Genomic DNA, 23,852 nt, shown 5'->3' with positions numbered 1-23,852 from the left:
CAGCAAAAATAATTGACAACTTTTTCAAACAACATTGGAAAAGACATCCGAATCTTGCATAAGCTGATGTGGTACTAATAAACAACTTGTCATAAACCTCGTACCTTTTAAGTATACTATACTGGTAATTAACCATATAATGAAGATTAAAAAAACACAGGGTTAATAGAATCCAACAGCACATGAAAAGTGGCATGAGAATCAGTAAACAAATATTTTATGTTTCTTTTTGGAGCAGGTTGTTTGGCTACATATGAGGAACTAGTACATTAATCTAATCAGTTTTCTGGAAATGCAATATTTTATGATAACGGAGAAATTTCTGAAGTCCAGTGGTTAGTCCGGTCGGTATTGACCCGACCCCTTTTGCCCTTCTCTATTTAAATATTAAGACTTTTCTCTGCATCAAGATTCATATTCGTGACGTGCACGTATCTTCACACATCACTTGTTACGCTCTTACCATCGGAAATGCAATATTCTAATCTAATGTTAAACAAAATCAAAATATACTATAGGTTGTGGCCTAGTGGTTAATGAAGAGGACTGAAAACTATAAGGTATCAAATTCAAATCTCAGGAGATGCAAAAAATAATACTCCTCCGTCCTAATTTATGTCTTACTTTTTCTTTTTCTTTTTTTGATTTGTCCCAAAAAGAGTATTTTATTTAGTAAGTTGACAATTCAAACATCCTACATGACACGTTTATAAGCACAAAATTCAAAGGACATTTTAGTTTATTATACACATCTCAATTAAAGACCACAAGATTCAAAAGTTTTCTCTTTATTTCTTAAACTTTGTGCCTAGTCAAACTAAGACACTTAAAATGGGACAAAAGGGAGTGTGTTTTCTTCCCATCTATCAAAGCCTCAGAGAAAAGAGTTACCCAGTACCTGTGCTGCTCGGAGATAAAAAATATCCCGTAAGATTAGTTAAGGACAATTTTCCCTGTGTCACATCTCAATCCCAAAGAAACAAGGCATTGATTTATTCAAAAACACTATTTGCATAAGCACTATTCACCAGAACTAACGCCTTAAACCTGTAATTAAACAGAATTATGAAGCTAATTTGGTTCTCACCGCCATAACAGGAAGCTAATTTGGTTCTCACCGCCATAACAGGAAAATCAGTGTACATAGTTTTTACAAAACCAGACCGATGAACCAAGTCGCCAAAAAACAGAGGACTTTTTGTTTTTTTTGATGACATGGGAACCCGCAGCCGCTACCCTTGGAGTGCGCACAGGGTAAACTCAGCTCCTGTGCAATAGCTCGCAAACTACACAGGAGAGATAACCCGCACTAGGCAAGCCCTGTGCGAAGAGCTCGACCCAGAAGGCAAATCCCCTGCTGTTGTAGGCAGGGGGTTTCGAACCTGAGACCTCCATTATGAAAGCCTCATGCTCAACCAATTGAGCCACCTTTGCGGGTAAAAAAATAAAATAAAATAAAAAACGGAGGACTTTTAGCAGCCCCAGATTCAAATTCCAACTTTGTGAACAGCACTAGGGTGGAAATGATGCTGCAGAAATCACAAATCTCGAGCTAATACAATCAAACCTCTCTGTAAGAACCATCTTCTATAACAACATTTCACTATAAAGACCAAGTTCTTTTTGAAAATGAATTTTCCCGTCATGTTACGCTATATATATGTTCTCTATACTTGTCCGACAACCATATATAGAACTGAGGATGTACCATATAAATTTGAAATTTTACAGTAAGATCTTGCACCATTATGCTTTCATGGGTAATAACAGCATTACTTACAGAAGAAAAGCAAATAAAGACCCAAACTTTCTTATTACCTATAACTTGTACATTCGACAAACCAATAACAATAACAATTCAAACATTTAACTGAAAATTCAAGACAAACCGAACCAACCAACATTTCAAAATTGCTTCTTTACGATCAACTCACAGTTTCACGCCTGCGAAGTTCTAATGTGCTGCTTCGAATTTTCCATGGGGTGCTGAGCAGAAGTTTCTGTGAAGCTAACTGCAGGGGGGGATGTCATTGTTTGATATTGAGCAGCCAATTGGGGAGCGAGAGGCTGAGAGTAGTACATCTTAGTATGTGTTGGATCAGCAAAATCATATGCATAGTTCGTAGTAGCGGCTGAAGTAGGAGGAAGTGACTGAGAAGGATGATGCATCTGAGAGTAGTTCACATATTGTGGCTGATGCGGGCCCGGATTGATCTGATGTGAGGCCGGGATCTGAACCAATTGTGGAGCTGCTGCTGCAGGATTAACCATAGTAGGAGGTGTTTGGGGACGAGTAGGAGGGACTGTTTGAGAGGGCTCACTATAACTTGTTTGATGCAATGGTAAACCGTAACTTTGGCCAGGTCTAGCAGGAATAAAGTAAACAGGATACTGGTGGTGTTCAAGATTCTGGTGTTGCATATGAGTTTGGTGCTGTGAAGGGTATATAGGATAATAAGACGCCATCGGCACAGGCCCAGAAGGTGTATGTTGTATATACTGTTGTCCAGCATGAACATATTGTTGGGGTTGAAGCATTTGCGGGTGCTGATCATATTGTACTGGCAATGCATATCCACCACCATCCTGAACTTGTTTCACCTGAGCCCTTGAAATCGAATCGCTCGTATTCGGATCAACTGAATTACCCGAAATCCTACCGCTCCCTGACTGGAAGTGAACAACTGGTTCTTGATAAAAGTAATGCCTTTGCCTACCACTACCCTCACTGCACCAAATTGAATTCAAGATCTAAAATCAGACCATTTTCCTTAAACCATTCTTTAGCCTTAATTAGGAGTGAAAAAACAAAGACTTGCATCAAGTAAATACTCCCTCTGTCTCAATTTATCTAGCAGTTTCCCTTTTTTCAAAATCCAAACAATGTAAACTTTGACCCAACATATTATAATGTATTTTTTTCATTATATTGACATGAGAATCCAACTTAGCTTCAACCATTAGTCAAGTTGACTCTCGGAAAACGAACAGTACAAACTGAGGGAGTAGACCATTTCTCAGATACCAGATGGTTATTACACAGCGTTATTGGTATCCGGAACCCAATGCTAACGTTATTATAACCATCTGGTATCCGTAACCCTTGGCCTGACAAATAGTGCAACTAGTATTTTATTTCTTTCAAAAAGTAATACTGTAGTATCTTATAGAGAATTTTACCTTGAAACTGAATTAGGTGAAGACAAATCAGATTGAATAGCAACCTTTGGTTGCAATTGCTGAGGCTGCTGCTGCTGCTGCTCAACTACCGGCACGGCGGAAGCAACACTCACTGGAGCTACAACCACCGGATCCGGCGGCGAAGATAAACCCACAAATCCCCCAACACTGCCCTTTTGATTATTCTCCTCAACCTGAACCCTAATTCGGGGCAAATTCGGCATAGATGAACCCGACCCGAATGACGACGATGTAGTTTCAACCATAGGAGAATCAGATACAGATTGAACATCTTGAGTATTCTTTTTCACCTCTAATTTTTCTTCAACATTATCATCTAAACCCAATAGGCAATTCACTGAACTCGATTCAGAAAACACTTTAGCACAAGCATTCGAATTCGCTCCATTTAATACATTAACAAACCAATCTTCAGATATTGTAGAACCATCTCTAATCAAACCAATTGTACTAGAATCATTATTATTATTATCATCAATAATTTTACTAGGGAATAAAAACAAACGAAGCCTTGATATTTTACTAGATGAAGTATTCATTATACGATCATATTCATCGATCATGTTTTCTAAATCTTCATCAGAAGTAACAGAGATAAGTGAATCTAAGTCTTCATTTTGTAACTGATATTTTAAACAAAAGGGTTTCCCATTAAGGAAGGTTTTAGAGAGACGATTAGAGAGCTCCGCTAGGCAAGTGTTGCGATTGGTGGCGAAAATGCGGGTTTCCCCACCAACGTAACACAGAGTTTTGTCGTGCGGACGAGGGATTATGTGGCCGCCGTAGCTAATCATTAGCCGAAGCTTGCCGCCGTCACGTGGCGGCGGCTCGTCGAAGGAGCGAGGTGAGGAGTTTGTTGAGTCGGTATAACAGACGGTAGCCGGCGGTGGGATAGTGGCGGCTGAAGCCGCCGTGAAAGGTGGAGGGTCCATATATAGGAAAGAGAATGGGAAACAAAGAGAGAGAGAGAGAAATAAAGATTGTTTTGCTAGAGAAATTTTCTCAACATTTAAAAGAATTCTATATGCGAAAAAAAATGAAAAAAGAAATATGAAAAATTTACGTCAAAAAATAACTTGTTTAACTCTCGAAAAGCGAATATTGTCAAATAAATTGAACGAAAGGAGTATGAGTTATCAATTACTGTGACTTATAGTATCTTTTCACATATTTTTTAAATATTTAAAATTTATTTTAAAAAACATCAAAAATTCATGTCTGAATACATGCTCAATACAGAAAGGTTCGACTCTAGGGAGTCAAAATTCTTTATTTTGATGATAAATTCGGACATACAACGTACATTTGAAAAATAATTTACAAATTTATAAATTACATAAAAAGTATTATAAGTCGCAATAATTAATAATTAAAATATTTAAAGGGCATACGAATAAATCGCGTCAAATATTTTCTTGCTTGATTCTCGAAACCTGAACTGTATCATATAAATTGAGACATATGAAGTATTAGTTTAAGGGTGTGTTTGGTGTGAAGGAAAATTTAGAAAAATAATTAATGTTTTAATTTATTTGGTCTTTGATATTTAAAAAAAAAAAAACTCATCTTAAAGAATGATATATTTTATAGTTTTTAGAAATAATTGATTTTTTTAATTTTTTATTTTAATGTTAATAAAAGATATATACCCACTTTAGATTTCAAGTTTCAATAATTTATTTATTTATTCTTAAATTTGAGTCAAAATGCATCATATATATTAGGAAGAAAAAGGTACTTACTTTTTATATTATTAGGAAGAAAAAGGTACTTACTTTTTATATTTGGCGAATAAGAAAAAAAATATATAAAAGTATTTCTATGTAAATGTATAACAGCCGTCGTAGCTGCCGTGACGGGTCAGCCGAAAAACTGTGGAGGGTCCATATAGGAAAGAGACTGGAAAATTATTTTTCGTTATAGAGCTTGTTTGGATTAGCCGAAAAAAATAGATTTTAAGCATAAGTGCTTAAAGTATTTTTAAGTGCTAAAAGTTATTTTATAAATAAACAGTTACGTGTTTGGATAAAATTGCTTAAAGGATATTGGAATTAACAGAAAATATAAGAGATAAAAGGGTAAAGTTGTTGGTCAAACCAAAATAGCTTTTAAGCCAAAAAATATAAGTTGGAATTGAACAACTTCTTAATTTTGGCTTATTTTAAGCACTTTTTAATTTAATTTAAGATGTTTTCTATTTTTATCAAACACTCAAATAAGTTAAAAGTGACTTATAAATTAGTTTGACTAACTTATAAGCCAATCTAAACAAGCTCATAGTTCTATAAGCTGATTTGCTAAAATTTTAGTATTAGTTTTAAATTTTCCTTAATATTTTAAAGAGATTTTACATACTCCCTCCGTTTCAATTTATGTGAACCCATTTGACTGGGTATGACATTTAAGAAAGAGTGAAGATTTTTGAAATTTGTGATTCAAAATAAGTTTTGAATATTTGTGTGGCTGTAAATTATTTCATAAAGTGAATTTATTTCCAAATTAGGAAAGAAATTATTCATTTTGACACGAATTAAAAAGAAAATAGATTTACATAAATTAAAATAAAAAAAGTATTATATATGTAAAGAAAAAAAAAGATTTTATATTATTTCTACTACTGCCGTGCCCGTCTGCCCCTATAAAATCTTGTTTTGTGGACCCCACTCCTACTGTTTTACACTCATTGGCCCCTACCCTAAGGGGCCCACTCTCTAAACTAGCACAGACACAACTTGCCAGTTGAGACTTGGGAGTGTATGACTCGAGGTGTTCATGGGCCGGTTCAGTCGGTTTCAGGTTAAAGCAAAAATCAAACTAATTTAATTGATTTTAAAATTATTAAAATCAAATCAAATCAAATATAATATAATAATATATATTCATCGATTTGGTTGTAGTTAGTTTAGTTTGGTTTGAGTCGGGTTTCAGTTTTTAAGAAAATTAATGGTATTTCTATTTTTCATGTTTTTCCTACAATTATGAAAAAAAATTCTACCATTTTTCAACTTATAATCCGTTATTACCCTTTTATTGTGGTAGCTATAGTTTCTTGCATTATGGAGAAAGTGTCTTAAGATTTATGATTTTAATTATGTGAATAAAGTTTATAAGAAATACAAAAATAAACCTAGACAAATCTCGTATAGTTGTTTCTTTGAATAAATGAGTTTGAATTCATGAATTTTTTTTTTAGAATCGGCTTACAGTATAAAGTTCATTAGCCTATTAGAGATAAATAAACTTTTGCTTAAAAAGTATATAAATTTGTAAAAAGTATTTATAAAAATCAATATATTGTATAAATATGATTATAAAAAATTATATATAAAATTTATCGGTTCGGTTTTTTCTTCGGTTTGCTTTTAGTAAAATCAAACCAAACCAAATATTATCGGTTTTTAAAATTCAAAACCAAACCAAACCTAACCCAAGTAAATATCGATTTATTTAATCGGTTTGATTTTGATTTTCGATTTGAATCGATTTTTAACCAAACCTTGAACACCCCTACTTGTATGTGTACCTAAAAAGCTTGTTAAGTTAGTAGATAGTATTTAAAAACTTAAGAGTAAATCCAATTTTACCCTCCTTAACATTTATGGGTAGGGAAACGATACCCCTTCCACGTATTAAATGAGAACGATAATCCCATTATGCAATGTTTCCCGGTGAGATTTTTTTTTTTTTGAATAAGAATTAGTTTTCTTTTGGTTCCTAAAATTTAAATTCAATAATTGCACTAGTATAATAATTTTAGAATACAAAGAACACGCATAAATAAATTATTACTTTACATAGCAACAATTCCTTCATCTAATATACATTTTATAAGAATTTCTAATAAGAAAAACTTTTAAATTTCTTGCAGAAAGTAAGAAAGACGAAACTAAAGTATTGTTTTGGATGAACATATTATACTTCATCTTTTAATAAAACGACATGTTAAGCCCGAGGGATATGAGAAATCTTCATATGAAATAGATATGAATGAATTTGCATGCATTTGAAGCAAATAAAGAGGAACCCAGTAATCCAAGATTGAGAGGACATAGACACAAAAATTGAGGCTCTGAGATGTATAGATTTCTTTTTATTGATGGAAGGATTATAGATTCATCCATGGCAATCCATGACAAGGAAAACAATGGATCATACAATTGAAAAATTACTCATTTGTAAAATCACTTTACAGAATGAAATAAGAGTGAATAAAAAAGTGAAAAGAATATACTATATCCATGAGATAGAACATGCGAGAATCCCTAATGTTAACTATGAAATAGTTTAAGAAAATGATGGGTTATTCCAGAAATATATATATGGTTTTTCAACAAAAGAGGTTGATACAAGCAATACTAGACTCTACTATTTCATTAATTTTACTTTGTCATTTGAAACATGAAATCTGACAAACAATACTAAAAGAATAGAAAACATATAAGTACATATATACGTTGAAAATTTTAGAAGTTCTTATGAAATATATATTTTAGATGAAGGAATTGTTGTAATGTAAAGTATTAATTTATTTGTATTCTTTATATTCTAAAATGATCATGCTAGTGTAATTATTGAATCTTAATTCTAGAAAGAAAAAGAAAACATATCTTTATTAAAAAAATAAAATCTCACCAGAAAATGCTGCATAAGGGGTTTATCATTCTCATTCAATATGTGGAGGGACTATTATTTCTCAACCCTTAAATATTAAGGGGTAAAGTGGGATTGACTCAAAACTTAATTCACTACTTTTTCTGTTCCAATTTATGTAAAATCTTTCGTTTTTAAAGATTCAAATTATATAAACCTTGATCAATGTTTTATAACTTTTTGTTTTAATCATATTGACATGAGAAAACACAACCTATATTGCTTTTCATATGATTTTTCAATATCTAAAGTTTAATTTTAAAATATTAGGCTAATCTAATTCAATTCTACTTCAAAGATAAAGTCAAATTGACTCACCTGAAGCCAAAAATGCCAAGATATATTTGAAGGGAGGTATCCAATCGTAGTGGAATGAATGATCAAATCTATGGGGTTCGAGAATGGAGAAATTCCGAGTAGAAAGTACTCTACAAGATTTGAATTCAAATTAGCCGGTCTATAAATTTTTACCAACATTTATATCTGAATTATTATTCTAAAAAATTGAGCTGATCTAATTAATTTAGCTTCAAAAATTAGTCAAATTGACTCATAAAAAATAAAAAGTACCACATAAAGTGAAATGGAAAAGAGTAATAATCAAATGTAATCTAGTACATTATAAAAATTCTCACTTTATTTTTTACTACGTATCAGGCTTGATCTGTAAGGTTATATTTTGTTGAAAATTAATTTAACTTGATTACATAAAAAAGCTGAAAAGTTCTGTACATGATAGATGCACGAAATATATAAACTCAATATGCTTAATGGGAAATAGTGAACAATCGTGTTTTGTTTTAAATGGAATATATACTCCTAATAAAAAGATATCCGATATTGGAGATCTCGATATCCAAATTTAATCTAGATTTAGTTCGATTCTACTTGCATCTTATTCTTATCTCAATTTGGTAAAACTTGGAAGCTAATCAAGATTACACTCAATTTTTGTTTGAAAAGTTCAACGATGTAGATACATTATTCTTTAAATAAAATAAACTTGCGGGAATAATATATTATAGATGACATATGCCACTCCTTTTCATTTCATCATCATTGCTATTTGAAGGATTAAACAATTCATTTTATGGCTATGACTTTTTAAACCATGAAAAATCTTGACTTAAAATACTTTTTTCGTGTTTTCTTAAAATTTAAAGAGTCAATCTCTAATTTCAAACTAAAAATAAGTACTTTGTTCAATAAAATTAAGTGCTTTCTTTCATTATATTCTAATTCTAAGCATCATTCTTCAAGATTTATCTAAGCAAAATCCTACAACATTTGACTCTTACCAAACATTTGTTTTTTCCTAAAAATCTTAGAAGAAAAATAACAATAACAACTATATCTCAATCTCAAATAAGTTAGAGTCAGTTTATATAAATTCTTACGTACAAAAAAATCTCTTGTATTTTTTAGCATCTCAAAAAGTTGGGTAACCTACATGTCTAACAACTCTTTGCTAAGACTTCTAAAGGAGAGATGTTTACTTTAAACAATTTGAATTTATATGCATAGACAATATTAAAAAATTGTCACACTAAGTATTATTGATTAATAATTTTATCTCTTTTTTTAAAGTTATTCATCCACATCTAATATAGATATTTCTTGTAGGTGATTGGTATTAGGCCCACATAGATAGGGCTTAAAAGAGCATCTTAAGAATCCGTAGTTGTAACAGGACCCACTAAGGATAATAACGAACATCACCCAACTTTGCTTCTAACTAACCTGTTTCACGAGTTATATTCTACTATTATTTTTCACACGTGTAATTATTTTAACTATTATAGAAGTGGGAGTTTATGGAGGGACGAACAAGGGCATAGTTGAAATTTCTAACATTTTAAAGGACAAAAATAGGTGACTCTGTGTGCCTTTTCAAATACACACGTGGCTACAATTCATTTTACCAATTCTAGACTCTTCTTCTTCTCCTCTTCCGAATACTCTTCCGAATATGAACCTATTCAAGAATATGAGAATAAATTGTATACTTTAATCAACTATTTTTTATCTCACGTGGACATATATCATAATACTGAATATTTTTTTTTTTCATGTATATACGTATGCACTTCAATTTTAATTTTCCGACACATTTCTTTCCTTCGTGTATTTTTATTTGTTCACTTTTCACTTTCTTTAAGAATTAATAAATGAAGTACTCCCTCCGTCCCATATTACTTAGCCATATTACTAAAAATTCTAATATATATAAGTGTCCAAGAGGGGCTAACACATCAATGACAAATTGTACAAAAAGTTGTCTGAGTTGTACGTGCTCCCTCCATCTCATATTACTTGATCACATTACTAAAAATATATGTCCAAATTATTTATTCATTTACAAAACTAAGATAAAATTAATTAATTTATTCTCATCTTACCTTTAGCATTAAATGTTCTTGAAAATAGTCAATTTTGATTAGAATGTATTTATTGAAGAAAGATAGAGGTAAAATAGTAAAATACATATTTTATTTATAATTTCTTAAGGGACGAACAAAAGAGAAAGTGGGCAAGTAATATTCTCTTCTCATGTATACATGTATGCACTTCAATTATAATTCTCCGACACATTTATTTCCTCCGTGCACTTTTACTTTTCCAATTTTGACTTTTCACGTTCTTTAAGAACTTTTGACTTTTACAGCAACAACAAATTGTACAAAAAGCTGTCTGAGTTGTACACTAAATTTGGACTTATTTCAATTGTATTTGGTTTCTTTCCTTTTTTTTTTTCCAGTTGTGGGTCCACTTCATTTAACATCTACCTATTCTCTGTACATGTGTATTCAACTTTTACGTTATCATATTTCTTTACTTCTACACTTCATTTGATTACTCTGTTATAAAAAACACATGAAATTGTATTCTAAGCAGGGACTAACATGTATACATTTTGGTTTCTTTCCTTCTTCTTTTTTCCAGTTGTAGGTCCACTGTAAGTACTACTACTTGATTTGCCACCTATTCTCTGTACACGTGCATTCCACTTTTACGTTATCATATTTTTTTTAATTCTACACTTCATTTTATTACTCTATTATAGAAAGCACATGAAATCGTACTCTAAGCAGGGACTAACATGTGTACATTTCAGAAGTTTAACATTAATTCTGCCTCTTGTGTGTTTACTTTTTAAGTTCCCACGTGTGCTCAGTGTCTCAGTTGTCCTTTCATTTTCTTCATTTGACATATAGTCCCTCTATCTCAATTTAAGTGTCTAAGTTTGACTAAACACGGAGTTTAAGAAATAAAGATAGACTATTGAATCTTGTGGTTCTAAATTAAAAATGCGTATAATATAATAAAATATCATTTGAATCTTGTGATTATAAACTTGACATGTATTATATTTGAATTGTCAACTTACTAAATATAAAAAGAGGCGGACATAACCAAAATAAGATAAATTTTAACAACAATAGAGAAATTAAGGAGAAAATAAGAGGAAAAGAAACAAAATACTGCTTGGTGGTTCATATAGTTGGTACTCTGAATTTGAGATTTTGTTTTAATTTTTCCTGTTTAAATTAGAATTTTGCTATTAATTTTGGTGAGTTTATTATACAAATTTCTTTGTTAATTAGATCTTATGCGGTGTCTCAATTGTCCCCTCATTTGGCATATACTCCCTCTGTCTCAATTTGAGTGTCTAAGTTTGACTAGACACGGAATTTAAGAAATAAAGATAGACTTTTGAATCTTCTGATTTTAAATTAAAGATGTGTATAATCTAATAAAATATCTTTTGAATCTTGTGATTATAAACTTGACATAATATGGAGGCTCACTAAGGAGGGCTGCTTGGTGGTTCATATAGTTGGTACTTTGAATTTGACATTTTGTTTTAATTTTTGCTGTTTAAATTAGAGTTTGTGATTCTAAATTAAAAATGTGTATAACATAATAAAATATCCTTTGAATCTTGTGATTATAAACTTAACATGTAGGATATTTGAATTGTCAACTTACTAAATATAAAAAGGTGCGAACATAACCAAAATAAGATAAATTTTAGCAACAGTTGAGAAATTAAGGGGAAAAATAAGAGGAAAAGAAAAAAAATATGGAGACTCACTAAAGAGAATCGCGGTATCATTTGCAAAATATACAAACCATAAAGATTAACTAAAGTAAGTAACCAAATTAATCATGTTGGGCCCCGTGCATCGCACGAGCATAGTTTGCTAGCCTCTAATATATATATATTCTCTCTCTCTATTTTTCTATTATATATAAGTGGCTAAGGAGGACCAACACAACAATACCTACTTGTACCCAAAGCTTTACAAATTGTACACGCACTGAAAGCTTATACCAAGAGCTATATAACTTGAATACTTTAACCAACTACTTTTTCATCCCATGTGGACATATTTCATAATGCTTAATATTTATTCCCTTCGCATGTATAGGCGTATGCACTTCAATTTTAATTCTCCAACACATTTATTTCCTCTGTGCACTTTTATTTGTTCACTTTTAACTTTTAAGTGGCTAAGGAGGACTAGCACAGCAATACCTACTTGTACCCAAAGCTTTACAAATTGTACACGCACTGAAAGCTTATACCAAGAGCTATATAACTTGAATACTTTAACCAACTGCTTTTTCATCCCATGTAGACATATGTCACAATGCTTAATATTTATTCCCTTCGCATGTATAGACGTATGCACTTCAATTTTAATTCTCCGACACATTTATTTCCTCCGTGCACTTTTACTTGTTCACTTTTGACTTTTCATGTTCTTGCTGAATGTTTATTCTCTTCTCATGTATACATGTATGTACTTTAATTTTAATTCTCCGACATATATTTATTTCCTCCGTGCACTTTTACTTGTTCACTTTTGACTTTTTACGTTCTTTAAGAATTAATAAATGAAGTACTCCCTCCGTCCCATATTACTTGGCCACATTACTTACCATATTACTTGGCCACATTACTTAACTTTTCACGCTCTTTAAGAATTAATAAATAAAGTACTCCCTTCGTCCCATATTACTTGGCCACATTACTATACTTGACTTTTCACGTTCTTTAACAAGTAATAAATGAAGTACTCCCTTCGTCCTATATTACTTGGCCACATTACTAAAAATATATGTCTATTTTTCTAGTCTATATTTTTTTATATTTCTATTATATATTTCTATATGGACGAACACAGCAACAATAAGTTGTACAAAAAGCAACTAAAATTATACTTTAAGCAGGGACTAACGTGTGTACATTTCAGAAGTTGAACATTAATTCTACCTCTTGTGCATTTACTTTTTAAGTCCCCACAGGTCCGCAGTGTCTCAATTGTCCTTTCATTTCCTTCATTTGGCATATACTTCCTCTGTCTCAATTTAAGTGTATGCGTTTGACTAGACACAACGTTTAAGAAATAATGATAGACTTTTAAATCTTGTGATTCTAAATTAAAAATGTGTGTAATATAATAAAATATTCTTTGAATCTTGTGATTATAAACATGACATATATGATATTTAAATTTTTAACTTACTTAAAAAGAGGTGGACATAACCAAAATAAGATAAATTTTAACGACAATTGAGAAATTAAGGAGAAAAATAAGAGGAAAAGAAAAAAAATATGAAGACTCACTAAGGAGAATCGCGGTATCCTTTGCAAAATATACAAACCATAAAGACTAACTAAATTGAGTAACCAAATTAATTGCCCCGTGCGATGCACGGGCATAGTTTGCTAGAAATTTATAATCAACAGACTTTCCAAGTTGCAACAACACATAGGACGTATTTTTTTAATTTTTTTTTGTTAAATTAACCAAATTTTTTTAACATAACACATATATATAGAAAGTAAAAGAACAAATACATGATTGAATTATGAAGTTAAATAATATTCAATCTTCTAATCTAAGGGAGAATCAAATATTCTAGTTATTATGGGCGCTAATGAGGACATGAACAATATATAAATGATTTATTTACTTGCTTTCTAATAGTATTTAGTAAGTAAGCAGAAAATATTGCTCAAAAAATATCTACATATAATTTAAGCAAATACTATAAAGTGGGAGTGGAGATAGGGGCGTGGGGGCTATCGGGAGTGAGGCAAGAATCATGTATGTTGGAGAATGGAGAGGAGTGAATGCCAATTGCGAAACTTGTTTTCCTTAATTTTACAAAGGAAGTCAATTTCCTCTCTTTTAAGGATTTGTTTTCCTTAGATAAAATGTTTTCCAAAGATAGCATTTTTTAGTAACAATTTTCAATACTTCCATATTTGCAGTGATAATATGGGCATTGGATAGTCAATCCCAACTATTGGACTGTCTGCAACAACATATTTAACATCATTCTCTATAATTTTTTAGTAGAAACGTTCTTATAACATTGTTGTACATCACAAAACAAATGTAATGTAATTACAAATAACATTATCTAACAAAAAATTGTGATTATTGACCGGAAATAACGTGCAATGCAAGTTCATATTGACTAGTTGCTATTACCATGAGCATGTTTCCTGAGGTTCTTTAGGCGCCTCGAGCTCCTTGACTGACAGTTCCTCAGGTGTTAGAAATATTAGAGATGGTAACACCAAAGAAGAACATTTAATCAACAAATAAGACACGATAATTAGACCTACAACAACACTCTTCCTCTCCTACTTCAACATTCCTCTAACCTCATGTATTATATTTATTATATTATACTATGTACAAGTTGTATCTCGCACATCAAAGATCATAACTTCATATATAAACGATCCTAAAACTTCTTAAGATGTGTGCAAAAATAAAATTAGATAGCGGAATGTTTACCTTTCGTCTCTGTTCTTCCTTCTTGGCTTGTAATTCAGCCCTCCGAAGCTCTAGCATGTATAGTTCGGACTCTTCAAAAGATATCAACAGATGCATGTCAGATTCTTCAGAAGTGGTGCATTTTGGAAGATCTGAAACGGGTGTGACAACATTTTTGAAGAGTCGGAGCAGCATAGCTCCTGGCAGCCTCCAGCTCAGGAGGTGTTTGAAGATGCTAGTTTGGCTCAACAATCATACTGCTAAACCAATGAGGTTCAGTATTGATTAGCCTAATGAGATTAAACAATTCTACGAAATAGGAGCCTCAGGCTATCAAACGTCTACTATCCATATTTTATAAATCAATCCCAAAAATGAATTTGAAGGACTAAAGTTATTTTAGTTCATAGAGGCATCACGAAGATGCACAGCCAAACACACGAGTAAAAGAGTGTGTCTACTCATGTACAAAAACTTCGTTAAGACTAGGGAGCAGATACATTCCAAAAAATGATCAGAACCATATACAGGACCTGATTGAGCCAGGTGAAAAGGATTAAGCAAACACTTAGCCGGGAGGGCATGATTTGGATTTGATAATCCGTCAAAACATCTTCGATTGCGATTCCTTTCATTCCCGATGCACCAAGAAATAGAAGTATACACAAAGGCTCTACTATTCCTTTCTGAACAAAAGCACGTGAAAATCCAAAAGCACCACCACAGACAAATAGACATTTAAAATTATAACACAAGTTATGAGCAAAAAGTCCACCAATATTTATGGAACCTGTTACTTCCAAAACATGGCCTACATAAGAGATTACATTAACAAAATTAGACTTCACTATTTAAATTAAATAAAAAGGAGAACATGTATGGTTGATGGAAAGGAGAAGACAAAAATAAAAGGCTTAGTACGTAGATTGCCCCTGGGATTGCCCCCAAATCCCTGTTTAACACCCACAGGAATCACCTGACACACCCAAACGTTTCAAATGTGTGTCTACTTCTGCAAACCAGTTAAAAACTTGTTGCCCTTGAGCATTCAAAATTTCACATAACTTGAAAGATACAACCTACAAAATGCTTACTGCTAGACATGACTTGGGTCAAATCATTTTTCTTCCAACATGTGTGAGTTAATAACATGGTATAATACTGCAGGTAATTTGTCATTTGAACTCTACCAAATTGAATCTATTGCAACCAACTACTTGCTGAATCCATTTACTATTCATCAACTTATAAGGTGATATACAAGGAGCCTTTAAATCAAAGACTCATCGTAAACTTACTCGCTCAACTCTATTTATATAGAGTATTAGTTAGCTTGTTCGCTTTCAGAGTGCTACCTGCTCTAACTATTTACTAGCTAAACAACTCTTTCTTTGTGTTTAATCGCCTTCTTAGAAAAGAAATTGCGTAATTTTTCGTTTTTATCTCAGTTTTTCCATTGTTCAACAACCAACTAATTTGCTCTATACTTTTTCTAAGCTCAGCCAACATTCCGAGCTTGTCTCGACACTAACAATTCAGTGCATGGGATAGCAGAGAGAGAAAGGAAAAGAAGTAATTCCCAAAAGTGATTGTACTCATCCCGAAGATTGAAAACTACCAAAGTTCATAAATAAATTTGCACACATAAGAACGCATAACTGCCTCAAAACATACCGATATCGACCTGATGAGTCCAAAGTCGATTTTGTTAGGATAGGCCATAATTTTGATGTCTGAGCTTAATTAGTGAGGTTTAGGTATTGACTTGAGTTTGTTGTTAACAATATGGTTTCTTCCAATCATCTCTGCTACCTGGAAACCAATTGCAACAAAAAAAAAATTAAGTTCTTGTTCCGTTTTATTGGAAAAAACAATGCTACAAAATCATACTGGACAGATATCTTAAATATATCTGCTAGTTAACTACCACCTTAAATATATTTTTTGTTCCCTCAAGAAACAAAGATTGACTCACAAAAATATATTTAAGGTGGTAGTTAACTAGCAGAAAGAGATGTTCTTACAATCCAAAAGCATCAAGTTCATCAATCAATAAATCGCAAAGACAAAATTAAGCATTCAAGTAGATAGTTCTAAACTAAATTGGTCAGATAACCAGCCTTCTAACAAGACACTTATATTCACTTTTTTTTTTTTTTGGGGGGGGGGGGCGGGGGGAAGAGACTTCCTCGCCAGTGCAAAAGTAACACAAATTGCTATGACCCCGCCAGGGATAAGCAGAGAATTATTTTACGTTTTTGCAATATTGGAATGAAGCAGCTCTAACAATCATTCAAGAAATCACATTACACATAATGAATATATGATTGCAATGAGGATCCAAAACACCTGAACCAAAAGGTTAATGGAGGATATTTTTACAGCCATTTTCAATGCGTCAGGGACATTTTTGACCCTCTTTCCTTTTGGCCATTAAGAGATCACAACGTGAAGTCGGGACAGCATAGTTGATTCATGCCTACTATCTAAGCATATATATTTTCTTCAAATACTAACGAGAGTTATGGTGGAGTGGTAGGTATTTCTTCATCCTTAATCAAATATCTCGTGTTCTAGCCTTCAATATGAAATCACTTGTGTCGGGGAGCATTTTACCCCAATGTGAGACGTCTTGACTTTCCGGCACGAATCCTCTCTAAGGTTAGTGTGTGGGTTGGTATGACCATTCAGTACTGAACATGTGTTATTGAGCCCAACCAACGTTATTGAGCCTTAAAAGCCCAGGTATGTTTGGACTTGTTAAATCTGTGGCCTCAAAAAGAATTGTTAATAGAAATTTCTTTGATAATGATTTTTTTGCTTTTTTGATTATTTCATTTGGATGATTGTAGTGGAAATGAGAAACTAATAAGGCAACTTGACATCAGTGTTTTAAAAGGCGTTTTTGAGGCGAGCCCCGGGGCGGGGCGTACCAAAAATGTCTCGGGGCGATGGGTCGGGGCGCAAGTCCCCAAAGGCGTACGCCCAGCAATTTGGGGCGTACGCCCAGGCGTTTGGGGCGAGTTTTTTTTTTTGTTGGGGCGTAAGCCTAGGCGTTTGGGGCGAGTTTTTTTTTTGTTGGGGCGTAAGTCCAGAAAACTTCTTCAAACTAAAACGAAATTTGTTAAATAAGTCTTTAGTATAATGCCCAAATTTTCAAAAGTCAACATGTAATTACTCAAATATTTTAAAAAGGAACTGAAACATTAAATTTAAAAGTCAAGACCTTTTTTTATTGCTAGAATGCCTAATATATGTTCTTTTCCAATTATTTATCTTGTCTTCTACTATCTCAAAAAAGTAACGAGCAGTCACTTATACTTGTAAGTACGTATAATAGATTGTTCTAATTAGTTTTTTTGTGGGGGTGGAGTATGTATATGTGTGTGTGTATATATATATATATATATATATATATATATATATATATATATATATATATATATATATATATATATATATATATATATATATCACTTATTTATTGTTTTCTTCAATTTTTTACGTTATTTAACCAATTTAAAAGTATTTATTATAATTATATCATTTTATAAAATACTAAAAATTAAAGTCCCATGAGGCTTACGCCTTGTGCCTCGGGGCTTACGCCTCGCTGAGGCAGACATAAAACGCCTCGCCTTACGCCCCCGACTTTTAAAACACTGCTTGACATGAATACTCTATTTGGATATTTGTATGCGGTAAAATTCGTAGACAACAGGTAAGCGTATCAAAAGATGACACGTGGTGATGGTGACATGTCAGATTCAAATCAGTAGGTAAGGGCCTCCGGAAAAGCATATGACACTCCAAATAAGTAATTTGGTAATCGCTACCTAAGACAGAAACTACAAAGGGCCCGGAGAAGCATGCCAACTCACCGGTCAAAAATCATTCAATGCATAATCATTACAAGAAATCTCAAATCTTCCTCAACTCTTAAATGTGCATTAATACCCTTTATTACCATTCATTGTCACCTTTAATTACTTTTATTGCAGTATTAATATTGGTAATTAAGGGGGCATGATTGGTGGATCATGCACCCCATAGCTCTAGTATAAGCAGAAGTTTTTATTCTATTGTAAGACATCAGAAATCATATAGCAATACAACATACTTACTTTGTTAACTATATTCTTTTGTTTCGGATTCGAAGTGTTCTTAAAGGCAGAGTGTTCAACCGAAGTCATCCTCATTGAGAGATTCCTCCAGGTTTCAAAGGCCCAAGCTTATTTTATTATATTCTTGCTTTATATTTACTTAATTTCATTTCTAATTGCTATTATTTTCTACTTACTTATAACAAATCAATTCGCGTATCCTTTAAATCATTAACAAATTCAACTATACCTTTATTGGGTAAATAATATTCATTTTTGTAAGACGAAAAAAAAAACTCAACTTATAGGATCAAAATAGAAAAACCCGAAATAACCAAATTGATCGATCTGAAACCGAACTTAAAAATACTGTTTCAATCCAAACTTATTTTAATTTAATTTGGATGTACTTTTTTAAATCTGAATATGAAAATCCTTCAACATCTTGCTAATGCCTATTCAACTACCCGGAAATCCATCCTTTAATATGACAAAATTGTATTGCAAATGCATTTATGGTTGAGAAATCGTTTTCGGATAAGAGAATCATAACAATAGATGGGGTAGGTTAAATCAAAGCTGCTTTATTTATTGAAAGACAGATATCTACTTCAAATTTTTGATTCATCTTCCCACACTTAATAATTGATGCTTCCATCATTTTATCACCCAAGATGAGTCATGCCATTTCTAATAAGCATATAATATATTCTAATCCATTTTTTTCCAATCAATTGATAGCTAAAGCTATGAAAATAACATTTGCATCAAAGCTCTTTAATCAACTTGTTGCTATCCAAAAACTCAATTATCTTTTTAAAATTTCCAATAAGTGCTTGCCCATCCATTGTTTGTGTGTGCGTGTGGTGGTGGTGGGGGAGTGCTAAGTAGACGTTTGGACATGCGGTTTGAAATCAGCGTTTGGACATGCATTTCATCTCATGGTTTGAAACCCCAAATCATTCAAAAAGATATGATTTGGGTTTCAAACCATGGTTTCAAAAATTTTAAATATAACACTTAACCCATAAGTTTATATTTTGTAAAAAAAGACACATAAGTGGGTAAATATTTTTAACAATTATTGAAATATGCATGCTCGGCGTGAAGAGATTGCTCATAACATGTGGGATGATTATATTAAAGAGTAGTTACATTACTATTCATGTTAAATTTTCGTTTTTATTAAACTAAAGTTTGATCAATTGATATTGTATTTTTTAGAAAGGCCTTCTAGTAGCGTATTAATTTTATTATAAACTATGACTTGCTCATTTGGTAAGATTGTATAAGAATTGAAAATGTTTTAATAGTTTTCACAAATTGTGAGATTTTATTTTGAATGTCCAAACATAATTTCAAATCATGTACAGACAACTCCTAAAATTAATTCAAGTGCACAAGCCTTTGTGGGAATACCCGTCAAAAGTGTGTAGTCAATTGGACACCTTTGTCTGAAATGATATAGACTAGAGTACCATGCAGTTGGACCATTTTCTTTATGTACAACTCTGCATATTGCTCCGGGTTGACGGTAGTCTTAACCGGTAGAAAGTAAATTGACTTCGTAAGTTTATTTACAATAACTCAAATTGAATCATATTTGTGATAAGATCAAGGTAGACCGACTATGAAGTCCATATTGATCACCTCTCATTTTCACATCGGGTAAAGGTGGCAACCGGTTGGAACCGGAACCGGTTAGGAAACCGGCCGGTTCCGGTTTATCGGTTTTAAACCTCAAACCGGAACCGGTCCGGTTTGGAGTGATTAAAATCTTTTTCTTTTTTTTTTGTATTATATATATATATTATAGTATTTATTTGTATATTGTAGCTATATTTTCATATGTTATACAACTTTATAATTAAAGTTTAAATATTTACTGACTAACAGCCTAACAGCAAGTCAACAATACAGAATAGTGTTTTTCGTATACATATATATGTATAACTTACATATACTTGTATATATGTATAACTTAATATATATATATACTAAATATATGTATAACTTAATATATATACTATATATATGTATATATATGTATAACTTAATATATATACTAAATACATACTTATATATATGTACTATATACTATATATACTTATATATATGTACTATATACTATATATACTTATATATATGTTTATATGTATAACTTAATATATATATACTATATATACATATCTACTATATATACTATATATATACTTATATATATGTTTATATGTATAACTTAATATATATATACTATATATACATATCTACTATATATACTATATATATACTATATATATTTATATACTATATATACTTATATATGTGTATAACTTAATATATATACTATATATACTTATATATATGTACTATATACTATATATACTTACTTATATACTTTAGTTTTTTTTTTTTTTTAATTTTTTACCGGTTAAACCGGTTTAACCGGTCCGGTTCCGGTTTCCAAAATATTGGAACCGGACCGGTAAACCATTAAACGGTTAACCGGTTCCGATTCCGGTTCCGGTTTAACCGGTCCGGTTACCGGTTAAAGCCGGTAAGACCAAACCGGTTACCACCTCTAACATCGGGAGCTCTATATTCCATGCCAACCTAATAAACTTATGGTGTTCGACTTTAACTTATTGACAATTTTAATATCTAGCCACAAATTAAAATCCGAAACATCTTTAGTACTTTTTTTCCTTCTTAATTACGTATTTCCTTGTTTGTGTACTTCGCGTTTAAATGGTCGAACTTTACCAAGCTGCAGCTGAATTTAAAACGAACAAATTTGTCATTTGAAATATTATTGGAATATGAAAAGGCCACAATAAGCACATTACCAGCAAGAGTTAAAAGTAGATATTTAAAGTTTGACACATGTTACCTCAAACAAGAAAATTACCTATCACCAAAAGATTACAGAAAAACATGTGGAAATATAGTGTTCCCCGGGCTATATAAACTTGGCTTAATCAAATAAGTGGGTTCCGAATACTAATGAGTTGTACAAAAAGAACCATTTAGGATAAAAATACTCCATTAACCAATTTTCCAAAACTCGAATAAGTCGATGAGTGAGTTTCGAATACCGAATGATTATGTAAAATAAACATACATTTAGGACAAAAATACTAAGCGATTTTCCGTAATTAGGTGAAACTTCCTGGAACAACAAACAGATAGAAAGACAAAATTATATAGTAAACTAGTGAAGTGATCTGCGCTTCGTGCGGTAATGACAAACTTGAATAGACTGATGAAGTAATGCTATTATAAATTTATTTAAACATAATATATTTTCACGGTATACATATAAACTGAATTTTATAATTGATTAAATATTTAAATCACAAAAAAAAAAAACAGTGAAACTTTTGTGTAATATTTGAAGATGAGAAATGAGAACGATTGCATTCTAAGTCCACCAACCATCTTGATGATCATTGAATGATTGAACGGATGCAAGTCATACTCCTATAAGTTACTTTCGGATCCTTCATAATGATAACTTCCTAAGCTTAAAGGAAAGAGTAATGGAGTTCAAAATATTGTTAATCTATTTTTGTATACAAAAAGTGCATATAGAAACAATAACTGGGTGCAGTAAGTTTATCAATGAATGTTAAAAAATAAGACGGCCATTTTTAACTTAAGAGTTATAACATGAACAACTATTTTTCTAATCCAAAATTCTATCCCTTTTTTCAGAATCTAGTTTGTCAAACCTCATTTAATATTGTGGTATTCGTTACACAGGGAATCTGATCGAAAGTAACTTCACCTGTACGTTTCTTTTCCTTTTCTTCACTCAATTGAATGTCTCATAATATACTGTTGTTTGCAAAATTTAGAGTCATTTATTATATTGCCGCTACAAATATTTAAAACCAGTTGGGCGCATAATTTGTTTTACATAAATAACCATGGGTACATGCATTGAACTAAAACTTTGGGGCTTACCTTTTCGGAAACCACAAATAAGATGAACTACATTGTTCCCCTTGTCAAAAAAATCCAATAAGGGGAAAAACTCTACAATGAGAGTACTACTACACCGAAAATGTTAAAATGAAAAACATGATTATTATTTATAAATGACTTATATACAGATCACACGTACATAGCCATAATTATATGTATATGATGTATGAGGAAAGAAAGAAATATAAAAGGATTTGGTATTTTTACCTGTATCTAAAACAGAACAGGTGGCTATAATAGCAAGATTTCCTTAAATTTGGAAAGTAGTAGACATGATTTGTGCTCGCAAGAAGACAATTACTTGTTGCATCTTGATTTTTGAGGCATGTTTTGCAAGAACAATGCTTCTCTCACAGGCATTGTGGTATATATTATAATAGATCACGGCTTCTGGCCTTCTTATCATCAGCTTAATTCTCACACCTTGCTAAGGATTTTTTCTGGTATGTCAAGAATCCGTCAATATGGAATTTGCTTTTTGGCAGTGTCAATACTATAACCGTCCTAAAAGTCTGCAACATGATGATGATGAAGATTCTTTGTCATCAAACAAAGAAATATGCATAAAGAAACACACTCAGAACAACACCAAATATGAAATAAAGGAAATAAACAGATAACGCTTACCATAGATACATAGAAACAACTCATAAAAATGTACTTTTAGCACTTAATTAATCAAGAAGTTACTTCAACTCCAAATGGACCACATGTATAGATGCATTTAATGAAGGCGAAACTTGTGAAAAGAACTATCTCGAGCAGGAAGCTTCTAAATGTCGCGTATGATTAGGAAATAGCTGGTGTGAGCATGTTTACCAACTTCTCGTCTTCTCATTCTTTTCCTATTTTTATTTGGTGAAGAGCTCTTTTGCAATCTGGCAGTGAAGCCATAGAAACACTTCTATTATTGTTGCTACTTTTTCTACTTCCTAATTTGTTCTTAAAAAGAATGGTACTCCTATAAAATAGTAGATCATGAGAGGTATTGCCTAATATGACCAACAATTCAGAGGAAAAGAAAGGTTAGCATTGGCGAGTAAGGACATACACACGAATTAAGTAAACAGCTTGCACCATTTCCTGAAGCAGTGGGCAAGGACTCCGTATA

The 23,852-nt window shown here is 32.0% G+C and overlaps 1 protein-coding gene across 1 annotated transcript; it reads right to left on the bottom strand.

Moving 5' to 3' along the window:
• Nucleotides 1–1,689: 1,689 nt before the first annotated feature.
• On the bottom strand, nt 1,690–4,196 carry LOC132641689 (protein PAL OF QUIRKY-like). The gene is made up of 2 exons (XM_060358766.1): nt 3,181–4,196; nt 1,690–2,728 (listed from the first exon to the last, which is right to left on the bottom strand). The coding sequence occupies exons 1-2, from the start codon at nt 4,131–4,133 to the stop codon at nt 1,939–1,941; spliced, it is 1,743 nt and encodes a 580-aa protein (XP_060214749.1). The 5' UTR covers nt 4,134–4,196; the 3' UTR covers nt 1,690–1,938.
• Nucleotides 4,197–23,852: the final 19,656 nt, after the last annotated feature.

The sequence above is a fragment of the Lycium barbarum genome, chromosome 5 (assembly GCF_019175385.1).
Source record: "Lycium barbarum isolate Lr01 chromosome 5, ASM1917538v2, whole genome shotgun sequence".
Taxonomy (NCBI): domain Eukaryota; kingdom Viridiplantae; phylum Streptophyta; class Magnoliopsida; order Solanales; family Solanaceae; genus Lycium; species Lycium barbarum.
The sequence above is the reverse complement of the archived record's forward strand: the minus strand, read 5'-3'. Positions and strand labels throughout refer to the sequence as shown.